The sequence below is a fragment of the Pristiophorus japonicus genome, chromosome 18 (assembly GCF_044704955.1).
Source record: "Pristiophorus japonicus isolate sPriJap1 chromosome 18, sPriJap1.hap1, whole genome shotgun sequence".
In the NCBI taxonomy this organism is placed as follows: domain Eukaryota; kingdom Metazoa; phylum Chordata; class Chondrichthyes; family Pristiophoridae; genus Pristiophorus; species Pristiophorus japonicus.
Window position 1 is genome coordinate 53968117 of NC_091994.1, and position 27544 is coordinate 53995660.

General features: G+C 42.7%; 1 protein-coding gene and 1 non-coding gene across 5 annotated transcripts in view; both read left to right on the plus strand.

The window, feature by feature from the left end:
• Positions 1 to 16816, plus strand: part of LOC139228735 (scaffold attachment factor B1-like) — a 70329-nt gene extending 53513 nt beyond the window's left edge. For 2 of the 4 annotated variants that reach the window (XM_070860041.1, XM_070860043.1), the window contains exons 15-23: positions 585 to 741; positions 2536 to 2657; positions 2750 to 2905; positions 3886 to 4161; positions 5733 to 5763; positions 9004 to 9149; positions 11065 to 11174; positions 13400 to 13466; positions 16423 to 16816. In XM_070860041.1, coding sequence (XP_070716142.1) covers positions 585 to 741; positions 2536 to 2657; positions 2750 to 2905; positions 3886 to 4161; positions 5733 to 5763; positions 9004 to 9149; positions 11065 to 11174; positions 13400 to 13466; positions 16423 to 16588 — 1231 coding nt within the window. In that variant the 3' untranslated portion in view covers positions 16589 to 16816. Of the gene's footprint in view, positions 1 to 584; positions 742 to 2535; positions 2658 to 2749; positions 2906 to 3885; positions 4162 to 5732; positions 5764 to 9003; positions 9150 to 11064; positions 11175 to 13399; positions 13467 to 14872; positions 14897 to 16422 lie in introns of those variants that run through there. The other 2 variants (XM_070860044.1, XM_070860045.1) reach the window with 2 other exon arrangements.
• LOC139229552 (small nucleolar RNA SNORA42/SNORA80 family) lies at positions 12196 to 12333 on the plus strand. The gene has a single exon (XR_011587753.1). It is a non-coding gene; the product is annotated as a small nucleolar RNA SNORA42/SNORA80 family (small nucleolar RNA).
• Positions 16817 to 27544: the final 10728 nt, after the last annotated feature.

Consider the following 27544-nt stretch of genomic DNA (forward strand, 5'->3'; position numbering starts at 1 on the left):
GGAATGAAACCCATTGAAATTATTGAGGACCGATGCATGAATGAGACTTGGTGCAGCACATGGTGTAGGTGTTGCAATTTTGGGTGAGTTGGAATCCATGATGAGATCATAAGATGAGTCAAATCTAGAGGTACAAATTTTTGGACGATGGTTTCAGCAGAGGCAGGCACTGTCGTGGAGGTGGAAGTAATGCCTTTGTGGTTTAATAAATTAATTTGAGATTCACTCTGGATCAAACATGGTGCTAATTACACGCTGGTTCATACTGCGAGTTGCTGGGTAGGGGTGTAACCTTCAGAAATGGTACTGAGTTTTTCGACGGGAGCTGATTTAAGATGGAGACGGTCCAGGCTGTACTTTGAGGTGAGAAGTGATGGCAATTTTGATGTGGCTGAGTAAAAGAAACCATTTACAATATCAGTGAGCATTAGGGCAATGTTCAGCGGTTTTCTGCATTCTTTGGTAATGGGGAAACTTGTACATTGAAAATACGTTTGTTGAACTGATCTTTTTTTTATGGTAAGTGGCGTTTTTATTTCAATGTATTTTTGTAGTTAACTGAAAATCTATTTTCCTCTTAACAGAGAACGGGAGAAATGGGAGAGAGAGCGCATGCGAGAGCGCGAAGAGCGGGAGCTGCTCCAGCGGGAGAGGGAGCGGCTTGAAATTGAAAGGAAACGTCTTGAGAGGGAACGGCTGGAACGAGAAAAGCTGGAACGGGAGAGAATCCGAATTGAGCAGGTAAAACGGGAGGACCAAGAAGAATACTGTTAATTGAGGAACGCCTTTAGTTCACTGTTAATGTGATGTATTTTTTAAAAAAGGCAAATGTCGGGATGCACTTTCAGATACTTCTTATTCGGTCAGAGGTGGAGAAATGTCCATCTAGTTGTATTTCTTCGCCTTTTAACCATCGTGACTAACTCCTAGTTTAATTATAGGCACCAATTGTTCAATTCTAATGAAAACTGTATATAGATTGTGTTGAGAATTAAATTAAGCTTTCTTTATTCTCTAATGTTGTCCATTATATAATCCCCTGGACCTTATGGCTTACATCTTAGGGTCTTAAAAGAAGTGGCTGCAGAGATGGTAATTGTATTGTATTGTATTACATTGGTTATAATCTACTAAAATTCCCTGGATTCCAGGGAGGTCCCAGCGGATTGGAAAACCACAAATGTAATGCCCCTATTTAAAAAAGGAGGCAGACAAAAAGCAGGAAACTATAGACCAGTTAGCCTAGTCAGTTGTTGGGAAAATGTTGAAGTCCATTATTAAGGAAGCAGCAGCAGGACATTTGGAAAAGCATAATTCAATCAAGCAGAGGCAGCATGGTTTTATGAAAGGGAAATCATGTTTCACACATTTGCTGGAGTTCTTAGAGGATGTAACGAGCAGGGTGGATAAGGGGGAAACCAGTGGATGTGGTGTATTTGGATTTCCAGAAGGCATTTGATAAGGTGTCATATAAAAGGTTAGCATGGATAGAGGATTGGCTAACTAACAGAAAACAGATTCGGGATAAATGAGTAATTTTCCGGTTGGCAAACTAACTAGTGGGGTGCCTCAGGGATCGGTGCTGGGGCCTCAACTATTTTCAATCTATATTAATGACTTGGATGAAGGGACCGAGTATAATGTAGCCAAGTTTGGTGATGATGCAAAGATGGGTGGGAAAGCAAATTGTGAGGAGGACACAAAAAAAATCTGCAAATGGATATAGACAGGCTAAGTGAGTGGGCAAAAATTTGGCAGATGGAGTATAATGTGGGAAATTGTGAGGTTATCCACTTTGGTAGAAAAAATAGAAAAGCAAATTATAATTTAAATGGAGAAAAATTACAAAGTGCTCCAGTACAGAGGGACCTGGGGGTCCTTGTGCATGAAACACAGTTAGTATGCAGGTACAGCAAGTAATCAGGAAGGCAAATGGAATGTTGGTCTTTATTGTAAGAGGGATAGAGTATAAAAGCAGAGAAGTACTGCTACAACTGTACAGGGTATTGGTGAGACCACACCTGGAGTACTGCGTACAGTTTTGGTCTCCGTATTTAAGGAAAGATATACTTGCATTGCATCCAGAGATGAGGTGGTTGACTTACGAAGATAGGTTGGAGTTCAGAAGAATGAGAGGTGATCTTAACGAAACATATAATAATCAGTGGGCTCAACAAGGTGGATGCAGAGAGGATATTTCCATTCATAGGGAAAACTAAAACTAGGGGACATAGTCTCAGAATAAGGGGCCGCCCATTTAAAACTGAGATGAGGAGGAATTTTTTCTTGGAGGGTTGTAAATCTATGGAATTCTCTGCCGCAGAGAGCTGTGGAGGCTGGGTCATTGAATATATTTAAGGTGGAGATAGACAGACTTTTGAGTAATGAGGGTTATGGGGAGCGGACAGGGAAGTGGAGCTGAGTCCATGATCCGATCAGCCACCATCTTATTAAATGTGGAGCAGACTCGAGGGGCCAAATGGCCTACACCTGCTCCTATTTCTTATGTTCTTACGTCTTCTCTTTGCCATACAGGAGAGGAGGCGAGAACAGGAGCGAATTAATAGAGAGAAAGAAGAACTCCGACGTCAACAGGAGCAAATGCGTTATGAACATGAACGCCGTGGTGGCGTTAAAAGGCCATATGATAGCGATAGGTAAATGTTTAATCTGTAATTCCACTCCCTGCTTCTTTAGCTACTTGATATTGTGTGTAATCCTAAAAATGGTTTTAATCTTCCGCTCCTAGACGAGACGATCAGTACTGGCCTGATCAGAAACGTATAGCCCTGGACAGTGACAGCAGATACAGCAGTCACGGCTCTGACTTTGGCCGCCCAGAGCGGTTCAATGACTTTGATCACCGGGATCGAGGTCGGGGATTTCCAGATATACAGATGGACAGGTGAGTCACAGTTAAGGGTAGACCATGTGATGTGTGTTGAGACTGGGTGGATGAAGTTTGGGAGTTAATTATACTTGCACAGCCACCTTGGACTTGAGGAAGCCTGGAGCTTTTGGTTCTTGTAGGATTCTCAAACTGTAAACACCCACATGTGCCACAATGGAGTTCAATTAGTCAACTTTGCGGATACACAAATTTCAGACTCCAGCTTATTTTGACAATCGACTGATAAACCTGCAAGGATGGTGGCAAGGGAAATGGAAACTCTGCTTTTCAAAAAAAAAACAGTTTCTAATTTCATTGGTTTCTGGCCTTTTGGTTAAAAATTAAGGAATTCGAGAGTTAAGTTTTGTTACTCCAGGTTCATTTATGCCGGGCCTAAAATGTCCACATAAGCTAAAATGTGTTTGGTTGCATGTTTGCAATTCTCCTAATTGTCCGAATCTTCCCAAAGGTTAACTGGTTTCTAGTTCCAAGTATTAATTGTGGAAGTTACTGTAAGATCTAAATCAACTTTTTCCACTTTCTGATATAATTGCCTGTGATAGGCTGGGAACTCTAGGAAATGATTTTAAGTTCTGTTAGATATAGAGGAATGCTTCGCTATTCTGCCCTATCCAAACTTGCAACTGCCAGTGGCCCTCCTTCATTTTTCACATCAGCCAGCTTTGCAGATTGTCAGTTGATGTTGAATTGTTCTAATTTAATGGGAGCTAGAGTGAATGCCAGAGATTCTTTTTACTTGAGACTTTTACAACTGGCCAAAAGAAGTGACAATTATATTGTCAGTCTGGATTGACTTAGGATCCAGGTCCCAGAGGCAATAGTGTTGTGAGCAATAATTGTCCACTCCCTGGACCTCCATATTAACACACTGATTTTTGCATTAAGCTTTGTTTTCACTGGCCTTGATTAATGTTTCCACTGGTGAATGAGAGTTTAGCCACATTGTTGCTTAATGTCATCTCTCTCTTGCTCAGGCGAGTAGATCGGTTTGACCGCAGAGATAGTGGTGGTCCACCACGTCGAGATGAAGCGTCATTTGGAGGAAGATTTGAGAAGAGACCTGAAGGATTCCATGAGAGGCGGGGTGGTAGCCGGGGCCGCGATATTGTGATAAAATCTGGTAGAGACCACGATAGACACTTCGATCACAGCTCCCATCGCAGCCACAGTCCTCGACGCGAATCTCCACGAAGAGGACCGCCTCGTGGAGAGTGGAAAACTGATCGGATGCCGGAGAGGCGTGATTCTGGGTATGAACTGAATTCCTAAAGCAGGAAAATCCCTCTGAAACGTTATGTTCCCATGAACATTGGGATATTTTGGGGTGGAGGGGGGAGAGATGTGTCGTGGGTTTACTGGAGCTTGCTTGATTGCCTCAGCATGGGTTAGTAATTTCTACGACAATATCCTGAACATGACAACAGGTTTTTCTTGTTTTATTTGCCTCCCCCAGAGTTAGTATTGGTAGCAATTGAGGCGGATGGTGTACTAGGTTGCAGTGTCTTAACGAGTAGAATTAGCATTGATGGGTCTGATGACTATTTCTGCATGTTTGAAGTGCAAGAGATGCGGTGAATCAAACTCTACACGAGAAGTTTGGTTAGGCAAGTTTCCTTACAGCCAGGTTTGAATAGAAATACTCCAACTATTAGTGGCAGAGGCAATGCATTTATCTGAAAGCTAAACAACTGAGGAGAATTAAATAACTGGTCACAGGTATGTGGAGCTTATTTCAACTGTAACGGTTGGTTAATGGTTGAACTGAACTCTGCTCTCTGGTGATTTCAGTTTGTACATATAATTAATATGAAGCAAGGATAGAAAGGTTTCAGCAAAGGCACCTCAGCATGAGCTATCTGTTTATCTTATTAAGAAGATTTTGATAACAGATAAGAAATCCAGTCAATTTGCTTGTTTGCTCTCCCTTCAGGGAGATCCCATGTTTTGGCTGTGGTGTAGATTGGTGAGGATGACTCCATTTCTGCACACACCGATCTGTTCTTTTGGCTGCTGAGCCAAGTAAAGATGTTTCGGCATCTAACTTTTCCTGGCTCGGGTGCCTCCAGCGAGTTCAAAAAGTTGCCGTAGGGTGCACATGGATCATCCCAGGAATCTGTACTATTTGAGCAGCTTTGGGTGCATTAGATACCTGAAATGGGAGGTAAAATGAATGAGTTGAGATGTATACTGCCAGATAGGAAACCAATTCTGTTTTTTTAAAAAAATAAAATAAAATGGTGTACAAGAAAGAGTGGGGTACTTTGTGCTGAAAAATTTCTCCCTGCGATTTCCTGCTCTGGTTCAGTGTACTGTTAAGTTGGAAAATTGACCAATATAAAACCAACTGGAAAGCTTGAACACATTTTTTAATGTTGCACATCTTAATCTGGTTTGACCTACATGTTTAAACTGGGCATGAATGAGTGAATGCTTTCAGGATTTTTATCTGATATAGTTCAAAATGGGTTCATGTTGGATGCTATGCTGGTGTAGTAAATTCCTGATCTTGACAGTGCTGTGGGGGCTCTAGGGGTTTGGGGAGGTGTTTAACAGAATTTCAAGAAAATCCTTTTGGGACAGTTAATAGTGACAATGGTGATCATGTGGGAGCAGTTCTCCAATCTGTCATGCTTAACAGGAGCAAACCCTATCAAAATAGTCAACTGCAGTTGTACTACCTAACAGTTAAAAGTCATGTTGAATGAATGAGATTTAAATTGTATGTTGGGAATTAATTTACCAGTGTGGACAGTATATGCTTTAGGGCTGTGGCGGTCTAAACGCTCGCATTCATTCGGTTTTGTGTTCCTTTCTTTCACAGTTCCCGAGGCATGATTGATAGAGATGGACAGGTAACATATTTCACTTTGCTTGAATAAATTAATTAATTGCATGTGTGGAATTGGAAATAATGCGACTTTCACCAGATCTTTCTTGGTAACGGGGTCTTGATGTGAAGACAAATGTCCATTGGACCTCAGAAAAATGTTTGGGGGGCATCAGTTACATAAGAATTAGGGGCAGAAGTAGGCCATATGGCCATTAAAGCCTACTTTTACTATTCAATATCTTCAACCTCAACTCTACTTTCCCACCTGATCCTCGTATCCTTTGATTCCCCTAGAGTCCAGAAATGTATCTATCTCTGCCTTGAATATACTCAATGACTCAGCAGCCACAGCCTTTTGGGGGTAGAGAATTCCAAAGATTCATAACCCTCAGTGAAGAAATTCCTCCTCGTCTCAGTCTTAAATGGCCGAACCCTTATCCTGAGACTATACCCCTTAGTTCTAGACTCTCCAGCCAGGGGAAACAACCTCTCAGCATTTACCCTGTCCATTCCCCTCAGAATCCTCCATGTCTCAATGAGCTCACCTCTCATTCTTCTAAACTCCAGAGAGTACAGGTCTAATCTACTCAATCTCTCCTCATAAGACAGCTCTCATCCCAGAGATCGATCTAGTGAACCTTCGTTGCACTGCCTCTAAGGCATATACACCCTTTCTCAGATAAGGAGACCAAAACTGTACACAGTACTCTGTGTGGTCTTCCCAAAGCCCTGTATAATTGTAGTAAGACATCTTTATTCTTGTACTCTAAACCCCTTGCAGTAAAGGCCAACATGCCATTTGCCTTCCTCATGACTTGCTGTACCTGCCTGCTAACTTTGTGTTTCCTATATCAGGACACCTAAATCTCTCTGACCGTCAACATTTAATAGTTTCTCACCATTTAAAAAAAAAAAAATCAGTTTTTCTATTCTTTCTACCAAAGTGAGTAACCTCACATTTCCCCATATTATACTCAATGTGCCACCTTACTGCCCATTCACTTAACCTGTCTATATCCCTTTGCAGGCTCTTTGTGTCCTCACAGCTTACTTTTCCAACTAGCTTTGTATCGTCAGCAAACATTGCACTCTGTTCCTTCATCTAAGTCATTAATATAGATTGTAAATAACTGATTCTTGCAGCACCCCACTAGTAACAGCTTGCCAACTGGAAAATGTCCCGTTTATCTCTACTGTTTTCTGCCTGTTAACCAATCCTCTGTCCATGCTAATATATTACCCCCAACCCCATGAGCTCTTGTCTTGCATAGCCACCCTTTATGTGAAACCTTATCAAATGCCTTTTGGAAATCCAAAAATACTATATCCACTGGTTCCCCTTTGTCTACTTTGCTTGTTATAATCCACAAAACAACTCTTCTAAATTTGTTTAACACGATTTCCCTTTCAAAAAGCTGTGTTGACTCTGCCTAATCATATTAATGATTTTCTAAGTGCCCTGATACCACTTCCTTGACCATGAATTCCAGCATTTTTCCGACGACTGATGTCAGGCTAACTGGCCTGTAGTTCCCCGTTTTCTTTCTCCCTCATTTCTTGAATATGCGGTTACATTTACTACCTTCCAATTCGCTGGGATCGTTCTAGAATCTAAGGAATTCTGGAACGTCCCAACCAGTGCATCCACTGTCTCTGCAGCAACCCTTTTAGAAACTTCGGGTGTAGGCCATCAGGTCCAGAGGATTTGTCGGCTTTTAGTTCTCAAGTACCTTTTCTGTACTAATAATTACTTTAATTATTACTCTTATAAGCCCCTTGGTTCCCCACTATTTTTGGCATACTTTTTATGTCTTCTACTGTGAAGACATACAAAATGTCGCTGCCATTTCCTTATTCCCCATTATAATTTCACCTGCTTCAGCCTCTAGGACCAGTGCTTGCTTTTGCTACTTTCTTCCGTTTTACATATTTGTAGAAGCTCTGTTACTGAGTATCTTGGAAGGGGGGGGAAAAGTCAGATTCAAGTTGGAGACTCTTTGCTAAAGCCCCTCACTCAAAGACCTGCTGTAACTAGGAGGTGGAGCCTGGCACATGGCATTCAACCTGGGCATCTGGAACATCTTTGTCACAATCCTGCCCTGTGTAGGTCCTTCCACAACTCTGAAGGCAGATGTCACATAGAACTGAAGTGGAAGCTCAGACTTTGGGCAAAGCTACTAGAATCAATACCTAAAAGTCAGGTTTAAGAACACGTGCTCGTATATCTAGGGATTGGTGCATATTATGATTGGATTACAGAGGCTCAGCGATGATCAAGCCCCACAGTGCAGACTGGTGGAACTGCCTGCTGGGTTATGGAATGTATCTTGCATTAAAGATGGGGATGGTGATAATGCGCTTGCACATATTATGCTGCTCACTGCCCGACAGGGTAGTGGAGGCAGAAACCCTCACCACATTTTAAAAGTGCTTGGATGTGCATTTGAATTGCTGTAACCGACAGGGCTATGGACCAAGAGCTGGAAAGTGGGATTAGGCTGGATAGCTCTTTGTCGACCGATGCGGACACGATATGCCGAAATGGCCTCCTTCCGTGCTGCAAATTTCTATGATTGATTCATGATAGTTGAGCTCCTGAGACCTGCTGTCCACCTATTGAGACCTCAAACTCAAACTTTCAGTTGTCTTAACCACCTAAGGATTATTCTCAGTGTGGGAATGAGGGCAGAGGTAAAATAAGCAGCCTTTCTCGTTTTTTATTCTCTCTCTCGATAATGACAGGTTTAGAAATTTGACATTACTCTGCAATCTAAACCTAAATAAAAGACCAAGGCCTGTAGTGCGGAGCAATATCAAGCGTAAGTTTTTAAAAACGTGTTTATTGTCCGAGGGGGGAGGGAAGATTCCTCAATTTTGAGATCTTGGGAGAGTCCGAGATGGTGTCATGTTTCTTGGTTTTAATGCAAGGAGGAGGAAAAGCACGTAGGTCACATTTGCAGCCTTGAAGGAGCAAGAAAGAAGGGTCCAGAGGACCACCGTCCATTCTGGTATTGATAAAATGGATGGAAAGCAGCATGGCTTTATGTGAGGGTACCATTGTGTACTGCCCTGGGTCTTGCCACTAAGCAGTAATCTGCTTCATTATCCCGATATGGGAACTATACTTTAGCAGCCGTCGTTGGACATGAAGATAATTGGTTTAAAAGGAATTTTATTCAAAAAGCAAAGCGGAAAATAAGTTATATAATTCTACATTGTTCAAAGAAACTAACTTTAAAATATTTGAATATTGTGTATGCAGCATTATCCGGATGGAAGACATGGCGGGCCAGAGCGCCACAGCCGTGATTCAGGATCACAGCGAGAGGGCTGGGGCGGTGGTGGCTATGGGCCAGACATGAAACGAGTAGGGGGAGACAACAGAGGAATTATGCCTCCGCAATCAAGGCAAGTGCTAAACACACTGAGGGAGCTGGTTACATTTAAGCTAGAATTGGAGGAACGAAGGGTTGAGATGGATCTACGGTAGTATAGGGCCTGGTTATGGAGGCAATTTGTCAATGAGGACAAGAAGATGGGGAGCTAAGGCTTGGAGTGATGTGTAAGCCGAACTTGGTGGGTGCTGATGGTAAAATTTTGGAGGAATTGGAGATTGTGGAGGAGGGCATTAAACAATCAAGCCGGGAGCTAACCGCAGCATAGATGAGGATTTCATCTGTGGTGGGCAAGAAGAATAGGAGTTAGGCCATTCAGTCCTTAAGAATATTCTGCGATCATGGCTGATCTGTACTTCCATTCCATTCATCCACCTTTGTTCAATATCCCTTGATACCCTTGCCTAACACAAAAAAACTATCAACATAAGTCTTAAAGTTCATTTGACCCAGCATCCACAATCTTTTGGGGAGCAAGTTCCAGATTTCCACTACCCTTTGCATGGAAAAAGTGCTTAATGATTTCACTCCTTCATGGCCTAGCTTTAATTTTAAGGTTATGCCTTTTCTGGATTCTTCCACCAGAGGAATTAGTTGCTCTGTCTACTCTATTGAATCATTAGTGCTCCTTGCTCAGTGGCAAGAATGTGGAATTCATAACCATATGGAGTGGTTGATGTCAATATCATAGATGCATTTAAGAAGAAGCTGGATCAGTACTTGAGGGAGAAAGGAATAGAAGTATATGTTGATCGTGAGATGATGTAAGGTAGGAGGAGGCACTTTTGGAGTATAAACACAAACATAAACCTGTTCGGCGAATGGCCAATTTCAAAATCTCGATTAAATCATCCCTCAACTGTCTAAAATCGAGGAGTAAAAGCCAAGCTTATGCAACCTGTCAATTTATCCTGGTATCATTCTGTTGCAGAGGTGGAAGTAATCATCTTGATGGCTAGGATATTTTTGAGTGAGCATTTGGGGAGAGGGATGGAATTGGTGGTAGGGATATGGGATTTTTGGCAGGATCCAAATTCAGTGACTTTGGTCTTTCCAGTGTTCACTTTGAGGAAATTCTGATTGTTGTGGAGTCGAGGGAAGTGATGGAGATGTAGAACTGGGTATCATACACAGAAAAACAACATGTAACTGGGCTAAGAATGGAATTATGGGGAGCACTGCAGGGGACTGGGCGGGTGGAGTGATTGCGACAGGAGTCGACATTGCTAAGGATGCGTCAGTTCGCTGGGACAGTTAGGAGTGGAGCCATGCAAAGGCATGTCCACAGAAATAGTCCATGAGTAGAAGTGGCGGAGGATGGCATGATTAACTTTGTCATGCACTGCAAAAAAACTGAGGGCGTTAATAATGTTTCACAGGACACACTGGTCATGGCTGTTTTGTGGTTTGAGTGCAAACCAAAGGGAGTTGTGAGAAAGTTGCATGGCGGTGGTGTGTTTAAGACCCTTGGAGAGGAAGGAGGTTGGAGTTGGGGCAGTCAGTTGGGGAGAAGATAGGTTGGTGGGCTTTTTTTGACGAGCTGATTTTGGAGGTGCCTAAAGAGAGGGAACTGTTTACAACGTTGGGACGCATAACAGCAAGGAACGGTAGTTGGTTAGGAATTGGGTGGGGGTGTGATTGAGGGCTCAATAAGTGGATCTCCTGAAATAGATGGGCTTAGAGATGATGGTAGGGGAGATGGAGTGATTTGGGAGCAGGGGTTAAGGGGGAGCAGCCGAAGCAACACTTAAGTGAGTAACATACGTAGGAGTTAAGATACGCAAGGTTCATGCATAAAACTTAACAGTAACATAAAGTGGACATGGAAATTGAACTGAACTGCTGCCCCACCTAGCATATCTTTCATGGAAATATGTTTACACGTTGACTCATTTACATTGTAAAATGTATTACTTTTGTTTGAATAGAGATAGGGATTGGAGCAGTGACCATGGGCGGAAGATGGATCATCCAGAACGCTCCTGGCAGGGTAACGTGGATGGAGGAATGATGGGAAGAGACCATGACCGTTGGCAAGGTAACCTGTTAGGAGAGAGGAGCTTGTAATGAAAAGAAGTCAACAGTGGTTTTAAGTTTCCAATCCTGTGATTGATTAGTCTAGTCATTCTTTCTTAAAACTAGATGTGATCAAGATCAGCATTTTATCTTTTCTAAATGCCTGTATAAACATTTCAACTATGTCGCTGACAAGCGAGTAATTGCAAGGTGCTGGCTTACTTAGGGTTAGGGTTACTTCGATGCAGTTAATTCAGGTAATATGGACTTGATGTAAATTACAAACTCTGTCTTTGCATGGTTTACCTGATGATGGAATATTGCAACAAGACTACATCTTGGCCAGCTCTATGTTAACTATTAAGTCATGTTTTTTCCACTGGAGTGTACAGTTTTTGAAACCTCTTTAGTCAAAATTTAAATTTGTTCCCCTGACCGTCCAGGATTCCGCAAGATTTTACCGTTTCAATTGTCTATTTGAAATGGCCTATTGCTTTTGAATGCCAAGCTTTCTAATCTTGTTGAATACTTGAACCTGTTTGTGTTTTAATATGTCTTGTGTATGGTGCATGCCAAAGTTCAAATATGCCCATAGTAAAGAAACCATCTTTAATTGGGTTATGGGAATCAAAAAATATTACTATCTACTTACCTTGCTGTCTCACCACATCTCTCCCAAACTTCTGATATCCTTCCAACTCACTGTAAGCAACATGGGAGATCACTTTTTTTGTTGACAAGTCTAGCATTAAACATGAATGTACATTTAGTTTTGTTAGACTGACAAAAATGGTACTCAATTAAAGTTAACTAACATTAATTACCACTTGCTTCCCAAGTCCTGGCAATTGGTAGGAGATTCAAACATCTCATGGTTAGACACATTATCCAAATTGCAGCATATTGTGGAGAAATGGATTAGATAGATGATGTCTGTATGACTGAATTGTTGATTATGTCAGCAGAACTGTTGAAATGTTGGAATTGAAGAGCAGCCATGTGGTGTTGTGAGCCTGTGGGGTCACTCTTTGCCCACTCAGTTAGCATGGCTATGGATTTATGGTGGGATCTATCCCATGATCTCTTCATAGTGTACTCCATGCAAAATCAAATTACTGCCCATAACATTGACTGGCCTGCTTCTTCCATAGGCCTGCTTCACTGATGTGGGCAGTACAATGAATAATTAGCTATTAGTTTAAAGCTGATTGGGGTGTACTGTATGTTGTATCAGGCCATCTAATCCCGTTGATGGGATGGAAAGTTCCTGTAGTGTTGAAATTTCTTCATTTTGATATTTCTCTAAACTTAATTTTCAGTTTTAAGTGATTTTCTTCTTCTGGCTTCTTGTTGGAAGCAGATTTGGAATCTTGCTTTTATATTTGCTGTATGTGCAAACTCTACTTGAACTCAATAACAAACACGCTTTATTGTTCATTACTAGGGATTCTTTTGTACTTTTAAAAATGTAACTGAAGATTGTATTAGTGTGCAGTTGTACAACCACACACTGTACCGCAACACAAACTTTGATTTTTAAATAGCAGAGCACTTCCTCATTTGTGGCAGACTTAACAAATAAAAATACAATGGAGATTTTGATGATTGCAATCAGTAATCTAATCCCTTGAGATAACTACATTTGCAGCATGTACAGCTAAAATATATTTTAATAAAAACAAAATACTGGTCAGGCAGCAGCTATGGAGAGAGAAAAAGAATTAGCATTTCAGGTCGATGACCTTTATCAGAACTGGATGAACCCAGTTTTTTACACCCAGCTGAGCGAGCAGGCAGGCAGGGTCTTGGTTCATTTCTCTGAAAGCTTCCACCCCTAGAGCTAAAGTCTCAGCCTAGATTATGCATTCAAATCTGTAGCCACCTGACTCCAGCAACAACGCCACAACTGAGCCAAGTTGACATTACTGAGACCCAAATAGCTTTAAAAGCTTGGCACTTTACAGCATAATGACTTTGTGCAAGTTCTGGGGCACTGAATTTCTGCATTTATCAAGCCTTTCTGTTCAGTGAGGATAGGGTGTTTTTGAGATGATACTTTGGTTCTAATTTACTTCTGTTCAGTTGTTGAAATATAGCACAGGTAGTGACGAGCAAACACTTAGCCACAACAAGGAATACATTTGACATGAGTTTTTGTTGAATTAATTTATTAATCTTTTATGAAAATGATTAGTCATTAGTAAGGCTGTTTCTTGTGGAGAATAACCCAGTATTCTGCTATTGTAGGAGGTGATAGGGGCATACCTGCCCAGTCTGGACATGATCATATGATGCAACAAGGAGGAATGGCTGGGTAAGAAGAGACCTGTCTTGTTAAGTGAGAAGCTTATTGGCTTTGGAACTGTTGGCTGCTGCTGAATCCTGCTGAGCACAAATATAGTTTAGTTAAACAATATTTGATGTGTTCTGCGTATCTTTCCTAATAATAATACTGCGAATTGGATTTATAGGCAGTAATCACTAGGGCTTGGGTTTGAAACCAGTCCAATTTAATGCTAGAAAGTGACCTTTGCTGGCTCTTAGAGATCATCAATTATTTTTGGGCAGTACCTCAAGTGTGGGTGTGTCGGACAAAACGGCCCATAATTTGGCACTAAATTGGCATGCTTATTCATGTACCATAAGGATGGCTGATTTTAGGGGGGAGGGGCAGGAAAGAAGTCACATTAGGAATGTGCTGAGATTGATCTATAGGCATCTGTTGGCGGTGAAACCGTGCTGTGCATTTGGTTATTTTGTTCTGGAAGCAAGAAATCAAAAGAAATTCCATTTGCCAGCATGGACATTTAGCCAAAAACCTTTAAATTGTTCTTGTAGAACTGGGATCTGTTCTGCTATTCCATTCCATCTTTCTGAGTTCAACTTTTTAGTTGAACCTCAACTTCAGAATTTTGCATTACACCGCTTTCATAAATTGGCCTAGTAGACATCATCTGTAAATAAATCTCAAAATTGGCCATTTTTTGTGATAGCTTCTTAATGGAAGTCTCTGTGGCAAGAACTATGTTTATTCATTCCCTATAAAGCAAATCCTTTCATTTAAATTGACTGTTGAACTTCTTAATCAGATACTGTCTGCATGTGTATGTACTTCCATTAATACAAGCTGTCTTCCATCATCATTTCTTGGGTCTGTTTGCAAAATGGGAACGGCACATTCAAAATTAAATATCATTTTGATTAAGACTTAAACGCACACCTTTATTATGCATTTTGATTTATGGCGAAATAGCTTGTGAAGCATGACTAGCTTTGTCATGTGACTTGTATAGTCTATAATACTTCCAGTGTACTTGCAGAAGAAATATTGTGAATTAATTCACATTTTCTAGGCAACATCACATTTTGTGGGGGAAATGTTTATTGAAGTGAGGTGATGGTTTAAGGTAGTCAATAATCTCTCATTTTTCTGCTTGGCCACCATTCATACAAAGCATTTTAAAAGCAGAGGACAATCTTGGGCTAATTTTAAATTTACAATGTTATTTGCATATCCATACAGTTACATTTTAACTTCTGCTTGAACGGTTTCAGCAGCTGTCTGTAGATGAGTGGTGGATGAAACTCGCATCCTGCAACTGAACATGACTTGTTTTTTAAATGAGGGTTACTTGGTGAGAAGTAAATTAAAATGGAATTGATCATTAACTACCTTTTGTGAAAAGGTTGATCCCAATCCTTCTCATTTTACCAGAGCAGCTGAGTTCAGTTGGCATTCTTGGAACAACTTATGACTGATGTAAATATGGAGAGTGGAGGTCAGTATAGTCCTCTGCTGCTGGCATTAGTGAATGAAGTCAGTGCCGTTATCCATTCTGTTTTGCTCATTTACTGAGAAACAAGTGGCCAACCACTCAACTGTATTTGCATAGACTTCAAAGCAACTAAGGGAGATCGTAGCATATGATCAAACATAATTATATTTGTGCTCATCGGGATTCAGCAATTTGAATTAAAAACTGGTTTAAGAAGGAGGGAAGATGGAGGAGGTGGTGAGGGCAGCTTCTCGGAGGGGTTGGATGTGGGTTTGGAAGTCCCCCAGGGTTCTGTTCTGAGACCATTTTTGTTCACTGTAGATCAGTGATTTGGATCATAGGGCTAGAGGGAGTGCTGTCCAAATTTGAAGATGATAAAATAGGGAGTAGTAAATAATTCTGAGGACCAAAGGAAGCTGCATTGGACATTGATGAGATGGTGGAATGGGTAAAAAAAGTAGACGTTGAAGCAATAGATAGGCTATAATGCTGATTTGCTGGGATATTGCCTGATGTAAGGAAATACAAATAAGAGAGAGCGGAAAAATTGGGACTGCTTTTGTTTAGAACCGAACATAAGGGATGATTTGATATAGGCATTTATGAAGTGATGAGTCAGTGTATATAGAAACAGATCATTTCTAGTGCTCGAGGGGTCTAGAACAAGGGGTCATAGATATAAGATACAAAGTAAGAGAAACACTGAGGCTGTACTAGAGTTAGTGATTGAATTAGCCTGTGTCAACATTTAAGAATAGGTTAGATAGGTGGTTGCAAGAAAGGACCTGGGAACAGGGTGGGCACATGAGATTGGGACCTCTGCTCCATGTGGAGGATGAACAAGTGAACTGGTTGGGCCAGACGGTCTCTTTCTGTGCTGTAATTTCTATTTAATTCTGTACAAGATTGAGGCTCGGGTTTCCTGTGCAGGAACATATTTCCCTACGGTAACTTTTCAGTATTAAAAAAAAAATTACATTTATAACCTGTTAATTTATGTGCTCTGTTCTTTAAATGAAGTTTGATGGTGTAATGTGTTCATTTTTTTTTAAATGATTATTTAAAAATGTTGAATAGTGAGGCAGTCTTAAAAACAAAATGAGACTGGACACTGGTAGGAGTGTTAGGGGTTCTAGAGGGTTGCACTTCAATGGGTTAAATTGCCTTTTCTCATCCTTTAATTTTCCTGTTCTGTAATATATTTGTACTGCACCTGGTCATTATTTTGACATGGTTGAAGTTAAATAGGAAGAGATTTGGTGAGATTTCATTCTTTTTCTTCTCATCTCAGATCTTTGTGAAATGTAGAAAATAATTTTTAATTTGAGGTCTGTGTGAACCTGCAGCTTGAGTATTGATGGTTCTGCTAAATGTATTGATTGCCTTGTCCTGGGTCTAATTTCTGGGGCTCATAACACTGTCTCTGTGGACCTACTTTGGCTTGTTTGTGTTTGGCGCCACAGAATTAAAGAGACAAATGTGCTTTCTCCACAGGCATGGAGGATTTGTGCAAGGGGGGGGCCAGCAGGATGGTGTTCAATCGATGAACCGCACCGTCCAGATGATGGGAGGAGGTGGCATGCAAGGAACGGGCAGCTTTGGTGACGAAGACCGAGTGCAGAGACCGTCCAGCGGCCCCCGTTTCCAGCGTCACTACTAGATCTTGTTTCTATTAACTGATTTTAATGTAAAAGAAATCTTTAATAGTGGTGCGTAGTGCTAATCACAGTACCATGTTCTTGTGTATTTTTGTTTACTGCCTCTGAAACCAGAATTGTTTTGGAATTAATGATCATTTCATGGTTACTTTATTGTTAAAGTACTTGTATTGAGCCTAGACTCTGATGAAGAGTCACTTCAATTTTCCATAAATAAAAGTAAAAACACACTGTGTCTGAGCTTAATTTTAGGATTAGATGCATATTTGTGGGCTCATCTTTTTGACGGTATGGTTGCGTATGGTGTTTTGTAGTACGATTATTGCCTGACTGCTAACATTAAGTTTGATTATAGAAGTGCATTATTAAAAGAAAGGCTTGTGATGCACTTTCTAGCCCTTTCATTCTCTTCCATCTGGTCGCCAAATAATACAACCTCGAGAGTTTATCTTGCACATCGTTTGGAGATGCAAAGAACATAAGAAATAGGAGGAAAGGGCCATTCGGCCCCTTGCGTCTGCTCCGCCATTCAATAAGATCATGGCTCATCATCTACCTCAACTCCACTTTCCTGCACTAGCCACATATACCTTGATTCCCTTAATATCCAAAAATCTGTCTTGAATATAAACGACTGAACCTCCACACCCCTCTGGGGTAGAGAATTCCGGAGAGTCACCGCCTTCTGAGTGAAGAAATTTCTCCTCATCTCAGTCCTAAATGGCTGATCCCTGATTCCAGACTCCCCAGCCAGAGGAAACATCCTCCCTGTATCTACCCTGTAAGAATTTTGTATGTTTCAATGAGATCACCTCTCATTCTTCTAAACGCGAGAGAATATAGGCCTCGTCTACTCAATCTCCCCTATCATAAGAACCAGTCTGGTGAACCTTCGTTATACTCCCTCTATGGCAAATATATCCTTACTTAGGTGAGGAAACCAAAACTGTACACAATGTTCCCGGTGTGGTCTTACCAGGGCCCTATATAATTGCAGTAAGACGTCTTTACTCTTGTACTCAAATCATCTGGTAATAAAGGCCAACATACCATTTGCTTTCTTAATTGCTTGCTGTACCTGTATATTGCCTTTCAATGATTGGTGTCCAAGGACTCCCAGGTCCTTCTGAACACCAACATTTCCTATTCTCTCACCATTTAAAAAAATACCCTACTTTTCTATTTTTCCTATCCAAGTGGATAACTTCACATTTCTCCTCATTGTATTCCATTTGCCATATTCGTGTGCACTCACTTTGCCTGTCTATATCCCCATGAAGCCTCTTTGCATCATCCTCACAACTTCCATCCCCATGTAGCTTTGTATCATCAAAAAGAAGCTGGTCGACCGCCTCAAAGACTCCCCCTGCAGGGCTAACAAACACCTCATGATGTTTCAACTCGCCCTATCCCAGAACCAGTGCGCCACAGTATTCAGTGCTTACGCCCCAACACTCGATGCAACAAATGAGGCCAAAGAGGCTTTTTACTCCAACCTCAAAATCACTGACCTGCGTCCTCACAGGCGACAAACTGATCCTCGGCGACTTCAACACCAAGGTCGGCAAGGGCACAGACCTCTGGGCAGGTGTGATTGGCAGAGAGGGGGTAGGGAAAGCTAACTCCAGTGGTACCCTACTCCTGACAAAATGTCTAGAGCATGAATTTGTCATTACCTACATTTTATTCTGACAGAGGGACAAATACAAGACATCATGGCAACACCCTCGCTCCAAATACTGGCATCTGCTTGACTATGTCATCGTCCGAGCCAGGGATCGCAAGGATGTGTGCATCACCTGTGTCATGATAGGAGCTGACGACTGCTGGACGGACCACCGCCTAATCCGATCCATCATTGACATCAACATAGCCCCAAAGCGAAGGGGGCAGCAGAAGCAGTGTTGCAAAAAAGTCAATGCCGGTGCATTTACGGACCCAGCTAAGAGAGCCCTTTACAGTCAGCACCTCACAGCTAACCTGGCGTGCCTTGATCCTGATATGCAGAATGTCCTCAGCGCTTGGTCTGCCATCCAGGCCTCCATAACCCATGCCTGCAAAGAGACGCTTGGTGACTCAATCAGGAAGCACCAGGACTGGTTTGATGAGAATGATCAGGAGATTCAAGAGCTAATAGATTGCAAGCGCAGGGCATTTCTAAGCCTTAAACAGCAACCCGACTCTGGAGCAGCAAAGCAGCATTATAGATGGCTAAAGGTGAAGGTACAACAAAAGACCCGGGACCTAAAGAACAGGTGGTGAATGGAGAAAGCACAGGAGATACAGCAGCTGGCCGACAGCCATGATGTGCGAGGATTCTTCATCGCAGTCAAGGCCACATACGGACCAAACTCACAAGGCCCCACCCCACTCCTGGCTAAGAACGGGGAAACACTCATCAAGGACACTGAGGCAGTCAGGGCCCGCTGGAAGGAGCACTTCGAAGATGATCTCAATCGAGACTCTGCCTTTGATTCGAGTGTTCTCGACTCCATTCCACAGCATGCTACCCACCACCACCTCGGTGAGACCCCAACACTGCACGAGGTAGAAAAAGCCAAAAGACAGCTAAAAAAACAAGGCTACAGGAGCGGATGGAATTCCTGCTGAGGCACTGAAGTATGGCGGAGAGGCACTGCTGGCGCGAATACACAACCTCATCTCTCTCATCTGGAGGGAGGAGAGCATGCCGGGGGATATTAGAGATGCAGTGATCGTGACCATCTTTAAAAAAGGGGACAAGTCCGACTGCGGCAACTATAGAGGAATCTCCCAACTATCAGCCACTGGGAAAATCATCGCTAGAATCCTCCTCAACCGTCTTCTCCCCGTGGCCGAGGAGCTCCTCCCAGAATCGCAGTGCGGATTTCATCCCCTCCGGGGCACAACGGACATGATTTTTGCAGCGCAACAGCTGCAGGGAATAGCGCCAGCCCTTGTACATGGCCGCCTTCAACCGTACAAATGCCTTTGTCACTGTCAACCGCGAGGGTCTATGGAGCATCCTCCTCGGTTTCAGATGCCTCCAAAAGTACATCACCAGCCTCCGCCTGCTCCACGATGACATGCAGGCCGTGATCTTTGCCAACGGATCCATCACAGACCCAATCCACGTCTGGACCAAGCAGGGCTGTGTCATCGCCCCAACCCGCTTCTTAATCTTCCTCGATAGCATGCTCCACTTCACAGTTGACGAGCTCCCCACTGGAGTGGAACTAAACTACCGAACCAGTGGGAAGCTGTTCAAACTTCGCTGACTCCAACCTCGGTCATCAAGCTACAGTACGTGGACGATGCCTGCGTCTGTACGCACATACAGGCTGAACTCCAGGACATAGTCAACGTGTTTACCGAGGTGTATGAAAGCATAGGCCTTACGCTAAACATCAGTAAGACAAAGGTCCTCCACCAGCCTGTCCTCGCCGCACAGCACTGCCCCCCACACATCAAGATCCACGGCGCAGCCCTGGACAACATAGACCACTTCCCTTCTCTCGGGAGCCTCCTATCAATAAGAGCAATACGAGATCCAACACTACCTCCAGTGTGCCAGTGCAGCCTTCGGCCACCTGAGGAAAAGAGTGTTTGAAGACCAGACCCTCAAAACTCTCACCAAGCTCATGGTCTACAGGGCCGTAGTAGTACCCGCCCTCCTGTATGGCTGAGACGTGGACTATGTCAGTAGATACCTCAAGTCGCTGGAGAAATACCACCAGCGAAGTCTCCGCAAGATCCTACAAATCCCCTGGGAGGATAGACGCACACACATTAGCATCCTTGTCCAGGCCAGCATTGAAGCACTGACCACACTTGATCAGCTCTGCTGGGTGGGCCACATTGTTTGCATGCCAGACATGAGACTCCCAAAGCAAGCGCTCTACTCGGAACTTGTCCATGGCAAACGGGCCAAAGGTGGGCAGAGGAAATATTACAAGGACACCCTCAAAGCCTCCCTGATAAAGTGCAACATCCCCACCGACACCTGGCCAAAGACTGCCCTAAGTGAAGGAAGTGCATCCGGGAGGGTGCTGAGCTCCTCGAGTATCGTCGCCGAGAGCATGCAGAAATCAAGCGCAGGCAGCGGAAGGAGCGTGTGGCAAACCAGGCTCCCCACCCACCCTTCCCCTCAATCACTGTCTATCCCACCTGTGACAGAGACTGGTTCTCGTATTGGACTGTACAGCCACCTAACAACTCCTGCTAAGAGTGGAAGCAAGTCTTCCTCGATTCTGAGGGACTGCCTATGATGATGGTATCATCAGCAAATATGGGTATATTGCATTTGGCCATTGATACAGATTGTGAATAGCTGGGGCCCAAGCACTGATTCTTGCGGTACCTCACTAGTTACAAACTGAAAATGACCCGTTTATTCCTACTCTGTTTTCTGTCCGTTAACCAATCCTCGATCCATATTATCCCAATCCCATGAGCCCTAATTTTATTTAATGACCTTATCGAATGCCTTCTGAAAATCCAAATACACTACCCTTATCTATTCCGTCAGTTACAATCTCAAAAAACTCACCAACAGATTTGTTAAACATGATTTCCCTTTCATAAATCTGTGTTGACTCTGCCCAATCCTATTATTATTTGCTAAGCGCCCTGTTACCATGTCCTTAAACAGATTCTAACATTTTACCTACTACTGATATATAACTGGATTTTCTTCCCCCTCCTTTCCTAAATAGCGGGGTTACATTTGCTACCTTCCAATCCATGGGAACTGTTGTAGAATCTGGCATTTTGGAAGATAACCATGCATCCACTATAACCACCTCTTTCAAAACCCTTGAATGTAGGCCATCAGGTCATGCAGATTTATTGGCTTTCAGTCCCATTAATTTCTCCAATACTATTTTTTTTACTAATACTCATTTTCTCATTCTTGCTAGTACCTTGGTTTTCCACTATTTCCAGGAGTTTTTTTGCGTCTTCCGTGATGCCAGACAAGTATTAATTTTTCTGCCATTTCCTTATTCCCCATTTATAATTTCTCATGTCTTAGCCTGTAAGGAACCCACATTTACTTTCACTAATCTTTTCCTTTTTACATGCCTATAGAAGCTTTTAATATTCTATTTTCCCTTTATCAAATTCTTGGTCCTCCTTTGCTGAATTCTAAAATCCTCCCAATCCTCAGGTTTACTGCTCTTTTTGGCAACATTATAAGTTTCTTTGATCTAACACTGTCTTTAACTTCTTGTTATCCACGGTTGGACCACTATTCCTGTGGGGTTATTGTGCCTTAAAGGAATGTATGTTGTAAATTATGTATTAATTCTTTAAATGCTAGCCAACTCACCCCTCATACCTACATAGTTTGCTTTGTTTAGATTTAAGACCCTAGTTTTGATTTAACTAAGTCACTTTCAAACTTAATATAAACTTAATATAAAATTCTATCATGTTATGATCACTCTTCCCTAAAGGCCCTTTTACTACAAGGTAGAAAACCATCTTGTATATATTCCATGAATTCGTCCTTCACACTATTACTGCAAATTTGGTTTGCCCAGTCTATATGTAGATTAAAGTTCCCCGTGATTACTGTATTACCGTTGTTACATGCACCTCTAATTTCCTGATTTATACTCTGTTGTACATTACTGTTTTGGGGCCTATAAACAACTCCCACCAATGTTTTCAGCCCCACTTCTGTTTCTTTGCTCCACCCAAACTGATGCTACTTCATGATTTTCCGAGCTAAGAGCATTTCTCCCTACTGTCTTTATCCCATCCTTTATTATCAGGGCTACCCTGTCCCCTTTTCCATTTTGCCTATCTCTTCTAAAAGTTAAGTATCCTGGAATATTTAGTTCCCAACCTTGGTCACTTTGCAACTACGTATCCGTAATGGCTATTAGATCTGCACTATTAATCTACTTTGAAAATGTTTTGTGCATTCAGAAATAGTGCCTTTAACTAACTTTTTTTCTATTTTTCCTTGATGTCATAGAAACATAGAAAATAGGTGCAGGAGTAGGCCATTCAGCCCTTCGAGCCTGCACCACCATTCAATAAGATCATGGCTGATCATTCCCTCAGTACCCCTTTCCTGCTTTCTCTCCATACCCCTTGATCCCCTTAGCAGTAAGGGCCATATCTAACTCCCTCTTGAATATATCCAATGACTTGTTTCAATGGTGAAACAGCATTTGATCCTACCGCTCCATGTGGCTGTAAGATTCACAATGTAACTCAGCCACTTTGGATCACTGTTAGATTGACAGCTTCTGCTGCCTGTGATAACCGGATTGAGGCCAGTTCTGTGTCTCTGCGCTCTGTGAGTGATAATGTTCTTATTGTGTGCGAGAAGGAGCTGCCTGCACTTTTCCTTGCGTTCTGGGTGGAAGAAATATCACATTTATACTGGCTCAATGAAGTATTTTGCTTTGAGAATAATAATACCAGAAAAATATTAGTTATGATATGGACAACAGATGGGGAAAATATAAAATAAAGTTGTAATGAATGTATATGTTTATAATAAAGTAAAGTATTTGGAGAGAGGAAACCGTGATACAAACAGTGTCCTTGTCTGACCTCACTGCAGTACAGCGGCACTCAGATTCCCCACACCAGGTGTGTAGGACGATTCTATAGAAAGTTATCAGCATCCAGACACAACTCAAACCCAGCACTGGTCCATGAATAGGATCACCCGCTTGATACAGTCGAGGTTTATATCTTCCACTCCCATAGGACTACCTGTAAAATTCTGAATCGCTTTCTGGATTATAACCACAAGTACCTGAGTTATACAATAATTGTTCTCAGTCTATTGGAACCGAGTTAAGTGCCTGTGCAGTCAACAGAATGTCACAGAGCCCGGATCCTGATGTATCTGAGGGAGCGACAATGTATCTCTCGATAACCTTCAACATGGTTCTGGAGAACTCAACGCGCCGAAACAAAATGACCAAATTTGAAATGTCTACTTTCTGTCCTGCTGCCTGCCATAGATGCACTCCTCACATCCTCACTGTCAGGCTGGGTTTCCACTGTTCATGTGTGTGAGAAAGAGCTGCCTGCACTGTCACCTTAGTCACTGATGCCCTAGTATCTTTGTTACTCTCTGTCCCTTCCTGACCCACTCTGCTTATTTTTACCCAAAACTCTGCTCTGCTCTAGAGCCTTGGCATTTCTCTTGCTGCTTTTAAATTTACTCTCTCATTAGTTTAAAGCCCTGTCTACTGCCCTAGTTATTTGATTCACCAGGACACTGGTTCCAGCCCGGTTCAAGTGAAGCCCATCCCAACGGAACAGCTCCCTCTTTCCCCAGTACTGGTACCAGTGCCCCATGAAGCAAAACTTCTGCCTCCCACACCACTGAGACACATATTTGACCTAATCTACTTATCCCTATGCCAATCCAGCGATTATTACCTTTTGAGGTTCTGTTTTTTCAATTTGGACCCCAACTCCTCAAACTCAGTAGAACCTCTTTCTGAGTTCTACCTATGTCGTTGGTTGCTACATGGATCACAACAACTGGATCCTCCCCTTTCCACTACCAAGTTCTTCTCTAGCCATGAGGAGATGTCTTTAACCCTGGCCCCAGGCAGGCAACACAACCTTCGGAACTCCTGGTCGTGGCTGCAGAGAACAGTATCTATCCCTCTGACTATACTGTCCCCTACCACAACTATATTCCCTTTTACTTACACACCACCCCTTGAATGGACTCCTGCACCTTGGTGCCATGGTTAGCCTGCTCATCCATCTTGCAGACTTTCCCCTTATCCACACAGACAGCAAAAACCTCATACCTGTTGGAGAATGGCAAAGGCTGAGGCTCCTCCAGCACTGCACCTGGGGTCCCTTACCTGCTTGAGTTGAAATTAAGCCCTCCTGTCCCTGACTACGAACCAGACCTGTACCACTACTTAACCTAAGAGGTGTGACTGCCTCCTGGATCAAAGTGTCCAGGTAACTCTTCTAACCCCGCCCCCCCCCACCCACCCCTTCCCTGATGCCCCGCAATGTCTGTACCTCAGACTCCAGCTCAACAACATCTGAGCTGAAGTTCCTAGAGATGCAGGCACTTACTGCAAACATGGTTGTCCGGGATCACAATGCGCTTCACAGACGTGCCTTCCAGTGTATGAGAATGCTTTGGGCAATGATTCTACATAACACTGCATTTAATTGTCAGTAGTAGGCCATTCAGCCCTTCGAGCCTGCACCACCATTCAACATGATCATGGCTGATCCTTTATCTCAACACCATATTCCCGCTTTTTCCCCATACCCTTTGATGTATTTTGTTTCTAGAAATCTATCTATCTCCCTCTTAAATATATTCAGTGACTTGGCCTCCACAGCCTTCTGTGGTAGAGAATTCCACAGGTTCACCACCCTCTGAAAAAAATTCTCATCTCAGTCCTAAATTTCCTACCCCGTATCCTGAGCCTGTGACCCCTTGTTCTAGACTTCCCAGCCAGGGGAAGCATCCTCCCCGCATCCAGATTTGAGCTCGTCAAAGAGTTGCTGATTTTTTTCCCCCAATTCCTTTCTTCCACTTCAATTGGATTACATTGAAGACCTCTTTGGATTACATTGAAGAATATTTCCTTAATCTTTCCTCACTAAATTAGTGATGCTGGAATCCTTGTTGGTTTCCTCGTTACCTCTCAGGGCAGGTAATAAGTTCGAGTAGGTAACCAGGATAGAACACCATACACCAGCTGGGGATCTAGCCAATTCCTTGTAAACTACAATACAAAGCTTTTTCATTTATCCTTGATCCCTATGTTTTTGCATCCTTGTATGATTTTTATACTACTTACCCGTAACTTGGGAACCTGTTGGTTCCTTGTTCCTATACAAATTGCTCTACACTTCTATACATTGAAATACATCTGACACCTATTATACAGAAGGTCCAGTCCTATTGAACCTTCCTTGTTCCTCATTATTTGTTTTCTCTCTCTCTCTCTCCCTACACCAATCGCCCCTCCCTTCCCGGTTTTATCTGCAAAGTTGTCATTGATATTAAACATAGGGTACCTAGACTGAACGCTAAGGTAACCCACGCTTAAATCCTTTCCATTGTGAAATGTCCCATTTATGACTGCTGCTTATTTTTAATGCATGTTTCAATTTCATTTTGCCTCTTACTCCATCATTCCTTAGTAGATAAATATTTATACAGGATGTTGTCAAATATTTCTGAAAATGTAGGTATATCACCTTCTTTCCACCTTCATTTGAGTCTTTCATTTTGCTAGTTCCATTTCTTTTGTTTTAGACTTATTGAAATATGGTTGTGGTCGCTTCTTGTGGAGAATTTGAGAAGGGGGGAAGGGATGGGAAGAGCACATTTATGTAGGAAGGTAAAATGCAGTGAGGTGGAATAAACTGGCAGAATAGTGGCCTTTAAGCAGCATGGTAATAGGATAAACTGGTACACGAATGGGCCATGGAATAGGTTAGGTTGCACAGTGCAATTGAGGGCAGCCAGAGGAGGAAGTTAAGATTTAGGTGTACCCAGCTGTAGATTTGCAGATACCCAGATTTCTAAAATCTTGGTCAGGTGAAAAAATAACTCAATGTGTTCAGAGCAAATAAATCCAGCCAGGTTACAGCAAATGGGATGGGGAGAAGAGTCAAATGAGAAGGCCCGGGAGAAGATTAAGATTAACGTATAAGATTATGAGGGAGCTTGACAAGATGGATGCAGAGAGGATGTTTCCACTGATAGGGGAGATTGGAACTAGAGGGCATAATCTTAGAATAAGGGGTCACCCATTTAAAACTGAGATGAGAAATTTTTTCTCTCGGAGGGTTGTAAATCTGTGGATTCGCTGTCTCAGAGAGCTGTGGAAGCTGGGACATTGAATAAATTTAAGAGAGAAATAGATAGTTCCTTCAACAATAAGGGGTTATGGGAGCGGGCGGGGAAGTGGACCTGAGTCCATGATCGGATCAGCCATTATTGTATTAAATGGCGGAGCAGGCTCGAGGAACCGTATGATCTACTCCTGCTCCTATTTCTTATGTTCTTATAAGAAGGAGCAGTGGATTTGACCCATGAGAGTCGGGATCTTGTTGGAGGATGGTTGACGTTACTGTAGAAGCCGGATTGTCGAACACTCCCCTCCCCAATGGCCTTGCTTTTAACAACAGACTTGTATAACATCCTTGACATAGTGAGACCTTCTAGGATGCATCACAAGTTGGCAGGTACTGAAATAGTTTCACAACTGGCTGGATCAAAGGAGTCTGAGTGACATGGACCTGCGCTGGTACGACAGGGAGTGAGATTGCAGATGACTCCAGGTTGAAGTGTTGGAAACAATCCCGAGCTGGCTGCATCGGTTCAGAGGGATCTAGATGATGTAGGATTTTGGTCTGAGAAATGGCAAATCAAATTCGGTGTCAAAGTAATGACAGTAGGGAAGGAGTAAACATCAGGCGGCACATTAAATGACGCAGGAAAATAATTTGAGGGAATTGGTGGGCAGCTTGTTGAGCATCGGTTCATTGCTTTCTAGGGTACTGTGTGCCTTTCTGGGCACCATAATCACAGGAAGGATATGATGGCTCTGGGAAAGGGACAGCAAAGGGTCTTGATACCTGGAACCAGATACCTGAGCAACAAGATGAGACTGCAGGAGAGGAGCTGGTTTACACTGGAGAAGAGAGGGGGGAATCTAATTGAGGAATTCCAGACCATTAAAGGAATTGGCAAGTTAAACCCTGAGCAACCTTACCATGGTCCTGAGAATGAACAGGGCTTGGGGTGGAGTTCCGAATAGGGAAGGTGAATGGACAGCCCCTCACCTAATTTTCCTCAGATTCCACTCACTGGACGCATAGTGTAACATGACACCATGGCCTTCCTCTCGATCTCTGACAAGGGGTTCAGAGGACAGGCTGAAAACTGAGAGTGGCAAGAATGACTCGCTGCCCCATCGAGTGATTGACGCAGATCGCATTGACACATTTAA